The 14,025-nt window shown below is 39.5% G+C and overlaps 1 protein-coding gene across 3 annotated transcripts in view; it reads left to right on the plus strand.

Moving 5' to 3' along the window:
* Positions 1-14,025, plus strand: part of ITPR2 (inositol 1,4,5-trisphosphate receptor type 2) — a 240,651-nt gene that overhangs the window by 47,092 nt on the left and 179,534 nt on the right. For 2 of the 3 annotated variants that reach the window (XM_057370513.1, XM_057370515.1), the window contains exon 10: positions 10,572-10,616. The exons of the other annotated variant lie outside the window; for it this stretch is intronic. In XM_057370513.1, coding sequence (XP_057226496.1) covers positions 10,572-10,616 — 45 coding nt within the window. The remainder of the gene's footprint in view (positions 1-10,571; positions 10,617-14,025) is intronic. 3 annotated transcript variants of the gene reach the window in all.

Below are 14,025 nucleotides of genomic sequence, written 5' to 3' on the forward strand. Positions count from 1 at the left end.
TAATAGCTAATTTTCAAGAGGCAACCCGTGCTCCCACCTAAGAGTGGGAGTGTTTTCCTTTCTGTTTACAGTGAGAGGTGCTCCTAGTAGGAAGATTTTACTAGCTAAGCTGATGGAGAGTYAGGAGAGGCACTGAGCACACTGATGGGCTTCYTTCTCCCACCAGATGATCTGYCAGGGGGATTTTTAGGAGGAAAATCTTCAGRTGAAGAGGTGCCACCTGCCCTGAATGTCAAACCCRASCTCAGGTCCTTTCTGCCTCTGRGAAGGAAATCCCCATCAGGAAGAAYTGTAATGTGGAGAATACAATTGGCAACAGGGGGGTGAGAGCTGGAGGAGCTTCAGGATTGAAGAGAAGTGATGTGCTGTGACTGGAGAGCTGCATTAGTGACTGTGTCTATGAGGTGTAAAATGCCTGTGGTGGAAATACTAAAGGTGCTGCCATAATAAAACCCTGTGAACTGCATTTTGCAAAGTTCATATGTCAGGCACAACACACCAGCCAGCCAGACACGTCAAAGATTCATGAACAGGCAGGCAGACACCTCGTGTGCGTGACCTAACTTTAAATCAATTGGGCAAAGCCTACTGAACACTTATCTGTGCTCTTGCAGCACAGGGAGATTACCCATGGTATGGATTATCAACAGCGTCACACATTGCCATGACCTGATTTTGTTTAAGCCTCCATGAGAAAGATATCTAGAGTGCAATAATAAGTACAAAAACAAGAACAAAATTCACAAACCTTTAAAGCATTCTTTTGTTGGCTAATGATGCAATTTCTGTCAGTTTGAGCTGTTGTAAATCAGGATTCATCACTGTCAATAACTTCTTTCTTACTTCATCCTCCCTTAAGTCAACTTGGTGTGTGCCATGGACACTTCTGCCGTGGAGTCTTGCATGGTCAAGTCTCAAAGAGCAGAAGTGTCCTTCACCTGGGTGCCTCCCTTTTGTCCTTTGCTGTTGGTCTCGTGCCTTGTGTGAGCAGTCTGTGCCTTCTCCTTCTCTCTGAGTTTTTCTGTGCCAGATGTAACTGGCCAGATCTGCTTGTGATTTGGAGGGTCACTACTGAGCCACATTGTGAAGGGATGCCCCAGCAGCTTGTTAAGGCCAGGGGATGATCTGGGGACTAAGAAGATAGAAGATACTTGTCACAGAGAATTAAATAATTTAAAGGTGATAAAGGTGTTTCAATACTACAGTAAGTTAATTAAAAAAAAAAAAAAGTAAGGCAATACAGTTTTTCTGTAAACAAAACATAGTAGTGTAGTTGTAAATCTCATTGTTATAAACTTGAGAGGATGCAGTCAGGATGTGTCAGTCCTAAATTCTGTGTTCCTTAGACGTACAATCAGTTGTCCAACTTTTGTTACCTAACAAAGACCTCTGATATCTCTGACTTCTGACACAGTCTCAAGTAGCAGAATTTCCTTTAATCCTCTTTCCACTTGGCATTATTTAGCCTAATTTTAATTACTATGCTTTGAAGTTCTTTAAGACCTACTAATACCTTAAAGCAACCTAGATCCTTCTACCAGGCTTTGGGATGAAGGTGAGCCACCCTGAAAGACCCACTGCTGAAGGAGTCACTGTGGGAGACATTTGGTAATTCCACATACCTGCRTTGTCATTCCCCTGCTGCTCTGCACTCCTGGGACACACCAGATGTCKGTGTGCTCTCACACAATTACTTAAGGCACAGCAGGAATATGATGAAGAAAGGGTTGGTTGTTTGGTGATAAGATTTGGGATACTGGAAATCTGGATAGGTGGTAATGATGTCTGACATTTGGAAACCTTAAGCCACAGGCTCAGACATTCCCCCCCCCAAAAATGGAACCAAATACTCAATTGAAAAACTGGAAAGAGAAATTGTCTTCTTTGGAGACAGTGGGAGTTCTGCTGTTAGTGTCAAAAGGGCTTGTTTTCACCCAAAAGAGCTGAGCCAGATCTTTAGCAGGAGATTTAGGCATTAAGCCACCAGCTAAGATCYAGGCTGCTGAGTTTCATTCTCAGAACAGAGTTTTATTCTCATCTTCACAGAGTCAGCAGTCTTTTAGAAAAAGTTCTGTTGAAGATTCTTTTTATAGCCCTGGTTACAGCAAAATGACCCAAGTTATTTTGAAGCTTTACATTTGTAAAGAGAGGCTGCAAGGTTAGGTGAAATTTGGATGTTTCAAAGTAACAAAGATTTTCCCAAAAGTCTTTTCAGTGCATGTACCACATGTAGAAACCACCTAAATCTRTCTCTCTGTGTGTGGGAGTGAGCTGCAGTTTGCTTGAACTACCTTGCAAATGCTGCAGGTTGGGACCACACAGCTGTGCCTTTCTCACGAGCACACGCAACCTTTTCAATGTTCTAAATTGCCAAGATAAAAGTCTCTTTGAACTGAATATCACCTTATCAATTGTGCTGGACCAAAACAAGCACTTTTAATATTGTTCTCCATGTATATAGTAGCTCCAGTTCCGTGATTTCTAAACTGGGCAATTCATATTGAAACTATTAACACTAGTTGTATGAGGCTGTTAAACAGAGATATGTGTGCCCACACACAAGAAATGCAGGATAAGTCTGTCATTTCATATTCAACTGGTCAGGTGTGGCTAAAATAATTACAAAATATATGTACATGTATCAAATCACATGCTGGTCTCAGATATTGCAGTAGACAATAGATAAGCCAAAGTACATTGCTTGTGAAGCATTGTGAGTATGTACCTAACCATAATMATAATTTGTAAGGAAAAATCTGTGATAATTCTGTTTTACTTAGCTGGGTAGATTAGAGTTGCTAGATAGMTTGGCTAAAATATGGCAGTAAATCTGGTAATTTAACACCAAATTTGCTCTATTATACTAAACGAATTAAGATAAGGCAGGTAAAATGGCAGCCAGAATGTTTGCATTCTGTGCTTCCCCAGAACTGTGGCCATAAACAAGGGTTCAGATTACTGCTGTGGAAAACTCTTCTGACTTTCTTATAGAGTTCTTTCTCCTCTCTCAGTAAGAATGAATGGGCAGGGTTTAAGCTGTAAAATGGATCAACTCWGATCAGAGTTTTGTTTTAAACTCTGTTTTTAAAATCCCACATGAAACATCCTTCCAGCTTTAGGATTATTTTAGCACTAAATACTCAGTGGAGTTTCTTTTGAAGATAGGAATGATAGAATTCAGTAGGGCTGAGCATCACAGGGTTACAGCCACATGAGGTCAAATGACAATTAAATGAATATTAATAGAACAGGAAGTCCAGTCCAACTCGCCATGACTGTGGTTCAGTGGTAAAAGCACTGCAGTGACAGCACAGGCTTCAGAAATGTCCTGTTTCCTCAGGTCTTGGATTGCAGTCTTGTGACACAAAGTCCTGTCCCTGAGGTGGTGTTGGCATGGACTCCAGGGCATGGGGAAGAGAGAATAGGCTGTTCTGGAACAGGGTCCCTGAGCTAAGGCTTCAGGCATGGATGTTTTGGGTGCTTTTACAGGAACTGCTGAAGCCTTGTGGGACTGTCAGCTGATTTTCACCTCATTGTGGTGCAAACCACTTGCTGAGAACTCTTGGATCAATGGCTAATAGAAGTTGCTCATATTTCTCTTGTCTTTCATGAATAATTTCTTRCTATATTACCTCACTCTACTTTTCTGTCAAAGTTGCCCCAAACTGGCCCTTTCTTTTCAGAGCAGCTTATGTACAACATTCCCTTTAAATTGAGAATTCCTATTAAATTTTTCTTTTCAAGTCCATGGCAAAGGGGTCAGAACGAGTAGATCTTTAAAGTCCCTTCCAACCCAAACCATTCTATAATTCTATGATTAGAATTCTATAATATGATGCTATGATGAAAATATTAGCCTGCCATGTTATATATATTGTTATGGTATGCAATTGTCCAGATGAACAGGGCCATACTCTTCATGGTRAATTTAAGCCTGTTGTAATAATCACTTGCTTTGGATCATGGTGAAGATAGCTAAATACATGCTCAAGTTAATATTGAGATAAAATAATCCTCTCCTGCCTTCTGAATACAAAAGATTGTCACAAGAATCCCACAATAATAGAAAACAAAGCATTTAATGAGATTTTCAGAAAGATTTCCTAATTGTATGAATAATAGTATCCTCAGCATTATCTAAGATAAAAGAAATGTAAAACGGAAATCAGTTACTAAACTTGAAGCAATAAACCAGGATTAAACTCCTGGAGTCCTGAAGAAACTGCCTCTGTAGTTTTATGGACTTTTCTTCCACTTACTTAAACTGCTTTGGAAAATGGAGTTAAAAAAACACCTGCAGTGAGTGTTTTATTAAGGCATCTGAGATTGATTATTTTAAGTCCATAATTTGGGCCTTGTTGGATATTGGACGACTGACAGAGATTTTTTTTTTTTTTTAATTTAGGAAGCAAAAATGGAACCACTGTTTGTCAGTGTAATTTTTTTTTTGGTTTTGGGATGACATGGAGACAAACCTTTGCAGGATTTGTTCATCCCCTGGTCATGCAGAGGAGGCGAACACAGTGTTAAATGCTCTGTGGTTCTGTCTGCCTTTAGAAGAGTGTGGCAAGTAACTGCACAGAAATGGCCTTGTTTAACTGAGATGTGAGGTACCTTTTGCTCAGGAACAGTTTGTAAGCTGGAGAAGATGCCAGGAGATGGCAGCATCCACCAAGGCCTTCACACATCTGCTCACAGATTTCATTCCTTGGTACTGTGGGACCTCCTCACCTGGAGATTACTTCCAAATCTTTTTTTTTTGGGGRGCTGTTTTTTCCCAGGCTCTTCATTAAATTCTGTGTTAACACAGCATTCTGATTAGTTTTTATCTGTTTGGCTCAGTGATTAAAGGTTCTTATAAGAAAAAGGGTTTGCCAAGGTAACAGCACTGTAAGCCTTATTTCTGTTTTTCACTGTCTCATAGGAGTGTGGTTTTGTTTTAAAGCTCTGTAAGGAGTGAAGGATAATTTACAGCWATGCATGAAGAGATGGAAGAGATCCAGAGGGGATCCAGAGGAGAAGGATGGATTACTGATTTACAGAGCCAGCCTGACCTGTTCTGCAGACTTGGATGTGGTTTTTTAAAGTGACAGATCTAGATGTCCATTTAGCAAAACCCAGAGCTAGATTTTTCTAGGGTTTTTAAGAGTCTTGAGAACACAGCTGAATTTCTTGACCTGACTTGTCTTGACTTTGGAGGAATCTGTCAGTGTGCAAATACCTTCATAAATCTGGATCTCAGAGGAAAGATTATTCCCCCAGCCAAATGATTTGCAGTCGTGACTTGTGAGAGTGTTCAGCTATTTCAGTCCTGCCTGAAGCTGGCTGCATTTGGGCCATGTTTGTACATATACAAGCTTTAGGAGTGAGGAAGTCCAAAGACATTAATGCAGCATTTATTGTCATTTAGTCATTACAAGGCCTACTTCTGTTAATAAAAATGCATCTTGCATTTTGGTGTGCCCCAAAACAGTAAATGTAGACATGTAGTCTGTTCTTAAGTGCATTTTTTTGTTTATTTTTTCAAGATTACTTGAGAAGCTTTTATTCAATTGTATTTGTACCTCTTTATTTGTGATGCTTGATGGATGTTTACATGGCTTCCCTCCTTTGGTTTTTTTTATTGATTTTGGGGTTTTATGTGCCTGTATTTTTTGTTGTTTGTTTTTTTTTTAACAGTAGAAATGTCAGTCATGTCTAATTCAGTCATCCCTCATTACTCCTGTGAGGACCACGGAAAGGCATATGGAATATTAATATTTAGAACATAACTCTTGAAGATATGAGGATGCCTTTTTATATAGCACAGGTTGACACAGAGCTGCTGAAACTCAGATTGCAGTCATGGCCCAGCATCCAGGTTACACTAAAGGATCTCTTAGACATTTTCCTTTCCTTTGACTTTCTCTGCACTATGGGATGTGGCTGAGTGGGCCTGTGTTTAGGTTCTCTGCCCTTGATCCCAGAAGAAGAAATGGAATTTCCCAGTTGCCTCTCTCTTCACTCCTAGCATGGAGCTACTCCAGCTAACACTGCTGGTGTGAGACCTTTAAATCTGTGCTGATTTAGGCATGGCAAAATGCTGGCCTGCCATTCCTTGCACAGCAGCTGGAAATGCCATCAAGATGATCTTCCTTCTGGTAATGAGGGTGAAAAATCAGGAAAGGAAGGTGTTGGAGCTGCTTCTCATTCCTGTTTTTGACTTAGCAGGGGGGACTGAAGCACACAAAAAGGTTCAGCTCTCCCAGCACTCCCTGGAAACTTGTGTGATRTGCTAAGACACGGCTCATAGGGAAAATACAACCCTGAAATAAAAGACCTTTTTAGATTTTTAAAYTTTCCTCAGATGCTGGTTATCAGGAGTTCTGTGCTGATGACGTGGCAGGGTTGAGTGGAGKTTATTGAGGTAGAGCTGTAGCCAGTCTTTCTCTGGCAAGTTAATAAGATGGCAAAAGTGCTTTCAATGCCACTGGTAGTCTTTGAAATTGTGCAAAAGTCCTTTGGATTTATCGAAAGCTAATCAGTATGACATTAACAAAGAACAAAGCTAGCCTAATGAAGATGAAAGATTTGAGAAGTGGATTATTTTTCTTTTGTTCTGTCTTTTTTTCCCTGAAACACTTGCCCTTGTTGGCTGGGTAACAGGCTGTGTGTTATCAAATGAAATGAGGAGTGTTTGTGTGTGTTGAATTAGATCCTTTTTCTCTTTGTCTGTCAGGATTTCCTTCGTAAATGCAGGTTTTAACCAAGTCATTAAAATGCTCATTTAGCCGAAATTTGGCAATCGAATTCTTCCACCGACAAGATGCTTTAAATATTCTTTACCTAGTCAACAAAATTTGATTAAAATCAGCATGGGTGTTTCTTTCCCCAAACTCCTCTCTCTCCTTAATTGAGTGTCCAAAAATAGCCTGTTTGGGTACTTTCCATGCATTCCTCCAAGAAAACAACATTCAATCAAAATGTGGAATTTCAAATTTTTTGGACTGTAAAGGCTATCTTACTATGTGAAGATGCAGCAGTAAAATTAAAGCCAGGAATAACCTGCGTGATGCTGTTCTGCACAATAATAGAACCCCAGGAAATTATGCACTGTGGGCTCCTGAGGTTTGAAAACTTTGAATAGCTTTAATTGATCAAAATGACAAAGCCTGGAACTTCTGGTGCTCAGACTAGTGGAATACCTCCCAGGATTAGCAGGGCACTTGCATTCTCTGAGTACCAAATACCAGCAGTAACATACAAACACACAGAAATGAAAGTTGTGTTCCTGCTATGCAGACTTTACAGATTTTGTAAAGTCACTACGTGAAAATWCAGCAATGAGATTCCTTGCCCTTCCAAGTAATTTTAACCGGAAATAATTAAAGACTGTGTCTATACCTCAGTTTTCCACCTGTAAAAGCTGACTTCTGTTATGAATTTGTCGCACATACTCCCTCCTGGGGGCCTTCTGCTGCTCCCACAGGGTGAACATGTTGATATATGAATGCATTCAGACATCTGCTCTTTTCACATACCCCCGTGGCTGAAAGCTGAGCCTGAAATCTGTCCAAGAGACACCAATTTTTATACTCAGGAGGACCACATCTAACACTGACCCTGACCTTCASGCTCCCTCAGATACCCTGTGTAGCTCACGAGTAAATGCTATTAAAATTTAGATTTAAAAGAATGTATCATCTTCTTTGCAAATCTRTCTCTAAACTCCAAAGTTGTCAGTGATTTTAGTCTTTAAAAATATGGCCTTGTGTGGCTTTCCCGTGATACTGACTGTCCTTGTCTGCAATGCATCGTGTTCTTGGTGCATATTGGTTTCATGCACCTTCCAGTGGCCTTTTGCAGGAATATTCAGTGCTGTATTTCAGCTACAATTCAGAAAATTACAACTTCAAGACACTGAATGACACAAAAAAACATGAAGACTGTTGAGCTTTATCAAGGTCTGTTTTAGCATAGTGTTCTTACTTTCAAAAGACCTGCAGAAAATCTTAAGCGATTTATTTAGTAGCAAGATAAAAATATTGATGTTGTTATTTTCAAAGCTTCTTTTGTTTTGGAAGCTTTTTGAAATACATGGAAATGATCTCACATAAATCAGAAAAGGCAATTGGAGTGTTCAGACTGTCACTGTGTCCTTAGGTCATTGTGTACTGGGATACTGAAAGGAACTCAGAACAGGTGTAATATGACATACAACACTTGATGATTTATGACCCMTCTACCTGGAGAATATAGTATGAGATAATAGTTACTGGTCTGTTKTCTAGAAACCCCCAGCACCAACAGTCTCAGCTGAAATGAAAATCGAAGTGGCAACTGGCCAGYGCAGCTTAAAATGGGGCTGTGAATGACAGCCCTAAAACTGAGTTCCATTGTGTTTATGGTTTAATGTCAGTGTCTCAAAACTTTCCCTAAATAACATATTTTTAGTTTTATTATTTCTGTTACAGTGGGGCAAGAAAAAGCATTATTAAGGATGTACTTGATTTCTCAYTTGAGCTTTCTGTCTCCATCACCCTCAGATCATGAGTGAACTATTTTGGAAATTTGAGGGCAGTTTGTTCAATCATTTTTCAAGAAGGCAAGAAGTGTCAAGGGAGGGAGATTTTCCTAATTTCTCCTACTATTCCTATATTTTTTTTTTTTAAATCACCATTATGTTGTAAGCAAACAGCTGAAGGATATCAGAATTCAATTCATACTAGGTAGACAACTGTAGTCACTTGAGCGCTTCAATGAAAACTTGTAGGATCAAATCCTCAGTGCCAAATTCTCTGTGCTGAATCTAGTGACAAACCCGAGATGACCCAGACTTCTTCTTGCTTGCTTGCARCCAGCAAAATCTGAAGGTAGGATAGAAATTTCACCTTTCTGTGCACCTGTGCTGAAAGGCCATGGTGCAYGGCTGGGACTGAGGAGCACTGCCTGTTAATTTTATCTCTTCTAGATGGGTGACCAAGGCAGAGAACTCAGCTTGGCTGCTAAAAATGGGGCACTAGGATTATTTTAAGGTGTGAGGTGAACAAATGTCATGCTGAAAGAACTGTGGAAATTCAAGAAGGCACCAAAATGATGTGAAAACAGTTACATATATGTGTAAGTTCTAGTTTGTTTGGCGTTCATCTCCTGTTCCTGTTGCTGCAGTACAGAGGAAGGAGGGAGTTGAAGATGGGAGACTGTGACTATGCCAGGGAGGAGCGAAATGGAAGATCTGAGATAGGTGTYAAAAGAGGGAGGAAATCAGGCTCTCTAAATTAGGTTTGTGATGGTAATACAGTGTCTAATGCAAAATAAAGAAATGGAGCCACAATAAACCTTTGGGCATTTCTTTGTTAGCACATCAAGTTGTGGCACAGAGGGTATTTTCAGCAATTTGAGAAATATCTAAAAGTTTCCCTACTTTCTTCAGGCTCACAGTGTGGAGAGGAGCTGGCTTTTTGAGGGGTTAAAGAGMTATAAATGATTGTTTTGAATAAAAGCCTTATCAACAAAAACCTCTCACAACAGTTGTCTGTGTAATGTTAGATGTAAAATAGTGTGATATTTGAAAGTTTTATTGAGATTCGTGCATCTTGCCCTGTGCAATTCTCTTCTGGCTCTTCCATGCTGGTAATGCCAAATTCAAGCCAAGAAAATGACAGTACTCATCTGCAAGATGTATACACATTGTAATTGCCTAAGAACAAAATTGTCTTATRTAACTAATAATCTCACTTCAGCATTTTCAAAGCTTTGGTGGCATATCCTATGTCAGGGAATATTTGTAAATATTGATGCAAAATTGTTTCTGTGTGTAAMTCAAATCTTGAAAGGTTTCATGTGCAGCCAGTGAGTGGGTGTGTGTTTTTGTTTATTTGAGAATATATCTGCCTACATAATCCCTCATCTTATAGGCTACATATTTCCCTTGTCAAAAGGAGAATCATATTGAATGGCTGTTAAATAGTAATACATTTCACTTACTATTATTATATAAGTTTGGCTTTCATCCAAGCTTCTCATATTACTTAGTATTAATTAATGCYTGATAATCCTGATAGGACATAGAAAATACTGCCCCCATTAAAAATGGTTAAACAGAACCACAGTGTAATTAAATAATTGTCTGTAGTGGCATTGTCACTCCTGTTTCAAAGTGTGTTAATTCTGAGTTCACTGTCTTCCTGTAAAATCACAGTAGACATAGAGAACACTAGTTTTTTTTATCTCAATGTATCTGCCCAGGGTCAGTCCTGGAAGTGATTGCGTGTGTATGTGTGTGGGTGACTGTAACTGGCTGCTTCTAGAATAGCAACTGTGCTTTCTTCATCATCCTTTTTTGGTTTTGGTTATTTGAGATTCCTCTGGAGTTCACAAGCTTGATTGCAAGATGCTCTTTCTAGAGGTGAGGAATAGTCAAGTCAGCCAGAAACTAAAGCAGTAAGTCTTTTACTGTSATACTGCTTCTAAATCCTCCACTGTCCTTTTGCAGGGTGGAAACATAACACAGAACTGAACCCAACTCTCTMCCCCAGTTATGAAATGTCTGAAAGCTGTTGAGATAGTATTTGACTTCTTTTCTTTTCCAGCTTAATCCACATTACCCAGAAGGTAATACTGAAGGAAAAGCTTTGGTAAGTGGAATTTATATGTTGCATATAATCTGGGGAACACTGTATCCTTCACCCAGCAAAGCCTGACATATGCAAGACCTTCATAGCTTTCTTTTTATTTACATGTTTCAGCTGCTGGGATTCTTTTCCATATCCTGTGTAAGGTAGGATGAACTGGCAGTTCAGAACGTTTTCCCTCATGTAAAGCAAATGATAAAGAACTTACTCAAATTCTGCATCAAAGTGGCATTAGTTGAAGCTGTTTTTCTTGGTATTTGACTGCAGACCTGAATATATTCGTTCTTCTCAAGTCAGATATGTTACTTCATGGCAACAGCCTTTGCCTGGTAAAACATCAAGAACATTTTAGCTGATTCCAACTCATGAGGCAAGGCGAGAACTGGAGATTGTAGTGTGTAGATTATAGGARGTGTACTTAAAACCTTGGGGGAATTCTATTGTTATCAAGTCAACAAATATTCCAAAAAACAATCATTCCTCCATCAAATTCATGAGATTGCCTTGGAAAGGCTGAGCTCTTCTTCAAAAAAATTCAGTTTAATTTCTTTCTGCTTGCCTCCCGGCTTTTGTTCTTTGAGAGAACACATTTTCAGGTTTTTCTCTGCACAGGGAAGAATTTTTTGATTTTTCATGACATGAAACCCAAGATTCTTACATAATCGCATGCCTCGAGGACTGCAATTTTAATAAAAATGGAAACTTTCATAGGAGTTGGCAACATTGGTTTTCCATCTTCATTGGTATTTGGCATTAATGGTAATATAGCAATAACAGCTAAGATGTCTAGAAGAATGAGAATTTTCTCCTACAAAAGTACAGAAGTTCCACCAGTTTTTTATACTGGAAGGACACTTGAGGGCTTTGGAGCTTTAGAATGGAAATCAAGATCAGTTCTAGAATTCCCCAAYGAGTAGGTGTCAGGCCCTTGTCACTGAGGATCCAATTCTCCTGTACCAYACCATGTTTATTTATAGTATAGGGTTTCCATCTGTAGCCATTTCARTTCATCTAAATAGTTAAACATCCCCTGGACTGGTAATGATGAAGGCACAAGAATAATCTAAACATGARTGTTAAGGGTGGCTTCACTCGCAGTTTGGCTTATTCCTCCTGGGTATTGGTTTCAGCTGAAAACCCAGACCAGATAAATCACATTAGAGAAATACTTCCAATTAAAAAAAATAATTGAAGCTGGTTGATGACCAAAACTGATGGCTCTGTGGAAATTTTAATGTCTGCAGTCAGCATTTTCCTGTGAAAGTTGTTTTGTGGAAGAACTTCTAGCAATTTTTGGTAACACCTCCACGTAAATCCAAGCCTACAGGCTCTGTTAGTGTTGTAGAAATCCCTTTGGATCCTTCATCCCTTTATAATCTTGGTGGAAATGCCCTGAGTCAGCAATGGCTATTTAAGCCTTCATTCTGCCCTTGAGCAGCTGAGTAGAGAAACTTCATATCCATGTGCAGGAATTTCTTTTGGGTTACAATGATGCAGTGTTTTGAATTGTCCCTCAAAAGTACATGAGTCTTACAATATCTGGCGTTCTTTGAGGATCAGCTGTGTCAGTGTTGTGTATGTAGCACATAACCTGGAGCACTCAGGCTTTCCTTGCCCTGTGGTTATCATCTCGTTTCCTCTGCCTGGTCTCTGCCTAACTGGCTCACTGCAAAGGCATCTTCTTTTTCATCTTTTGGAGGAATTCATTTTGAAGTTCCACCCATGAAGTAAATCKGGAGGGGGGAAGTTGAAGTGGACCTTCCCTAGCCTGGTTTACAAGGCCTGATCCCAGCTGCTTGGGCAACTGAATTTTGGGAAGCGGCAATGGAGAAGGGTTTTCCATGGTGCAGCAGTGGGCACAGACACTGAGGTTCTGCCTAAGCACATCTTTCCTGCTTTGCCTTAAGTGATTCAAAAGTCTGGAAGGGTTTTGGCTCCAGAGGACATCAATATTACTGGAAGTCACTAGGACTTCTGTTCCAAGCATTAAAGGTATGTTTGGACTGAGGTTCATTGCTTGTTTATGAGCTTCTTCTTGACAATCCAGCCAAATTGTCTTGTGAAGCACTGCTTTTAATTCTGGTAAAATTTGGCCTTATAATGAATTGAGTAATATTCCCACATCTAAACTCCAGAATAGATTTTTTTTTGTTTAATGGGAAGACCTTTCTGTAATATAAGGGTCTTATCAGAAAAAGGCTTCATCTCTTGAAGTCTAGGAGAGTGTAGTATATCATGCATCAAAATWCAGTGGTCTGTGTTACAGCTCCCATTAAACCCAAAATTAGTGTATTTTCTGCTGCAAATAAGTGTGTTTTTTTTTCTAAGGAGCAAAATATACAGCATGCAGAAGAATTCTACAAACATCTGGGAAATGTCAGTGGTGGYTGTGAACCTGGCATTTGTTAGTGCCTTTGTGTTAAAGGCTGACTTTGGATAAGTACCTCATCTCCATTTGTCTGCATTTTCATGAGAGGACTAATTCTAACAGTTCCAAACTGCCTTTTATTGTTGAGATTTTCCTTAGGATTGAGACTGGTATGCATTTACTTTTCTTGTAAAGATGTTGGGCATTTCCACCATGAGCTGCCAGGTGCAATTTGATGTATCTTCTTTGACTCCTGTTTTTCTATCTGTATGAATTGCCAACCTTCTGCAATTCTAACTTTTCTTTCTTGCTGCCRACTCAGGAGATTTTTTTCCTGATAAACACTGCAAATGAATTTTTTGTAAAAAAAATTTATTTTACCTTCCAGAAACAAAGTCTATTGTATTATATATTTTATATGGCTGATGTAGTTTAAACAAGTAGACCAGACAATCTGAAAAACATTGAAAAGAAAAAAGAAAAATCATCATCTTAAAAATGGCAGCTTATATAAAACCAGCAGTCAGACCACTGGGGAGGCTGGGGGAGAAGGGGAGACATGGATGCCGGCACATTATTATTATTCTGCTGTTGCACACGGGTCTGAATCAGCTCTGGAAATGCATACATTGTTTCTTACAGAATGTCTCTGGCTCCTAACAACGGGATTGCAACGTGATGTCTCTGCTAAAAATGCGATGACTCACAAATGAGTCAACAGTGAAGGTGTTACAGGAGGCTAACTGCTGTGCTGTCTGCCAGGGCTCCTGGCATGCAGGAGCAAGGCTGCCCATTAATTTACTCCATTTTCTTCTCATAAAGAATTTTTAAAATAATCTAACCTATGGAGTTCTGCTCACGTTACTGCTCTGTGAAAATGCTGGTTTTGTAAGTGCTTCCTAAACTGGGTTAACATATTGAGATACCACATTGCTCTGGATTTAACAGGCATTTTCAGAACTCTGGCTGCTATTAAATTTAATTTCTGCTGAAWTCTGTAGTGCAGCTTAATGTATTCATTCAGGAGCAGGGCATTATCCTTGT

This window comes from Malurus melanocephalus, unplaced genomic scaffold, assembly GCF_030028575.1.
Source record: "Malurus melanocephalus ecotype Western Australia unplaced genomic scaffold, MMel_1.1 scaffold_128, whole genome shotgun sequence".
NCBI lineage: Eukaryota > Metazoa > Chordata > Aves > Passeriformes > Maluridae > Malurus > Malurus melanocephalus.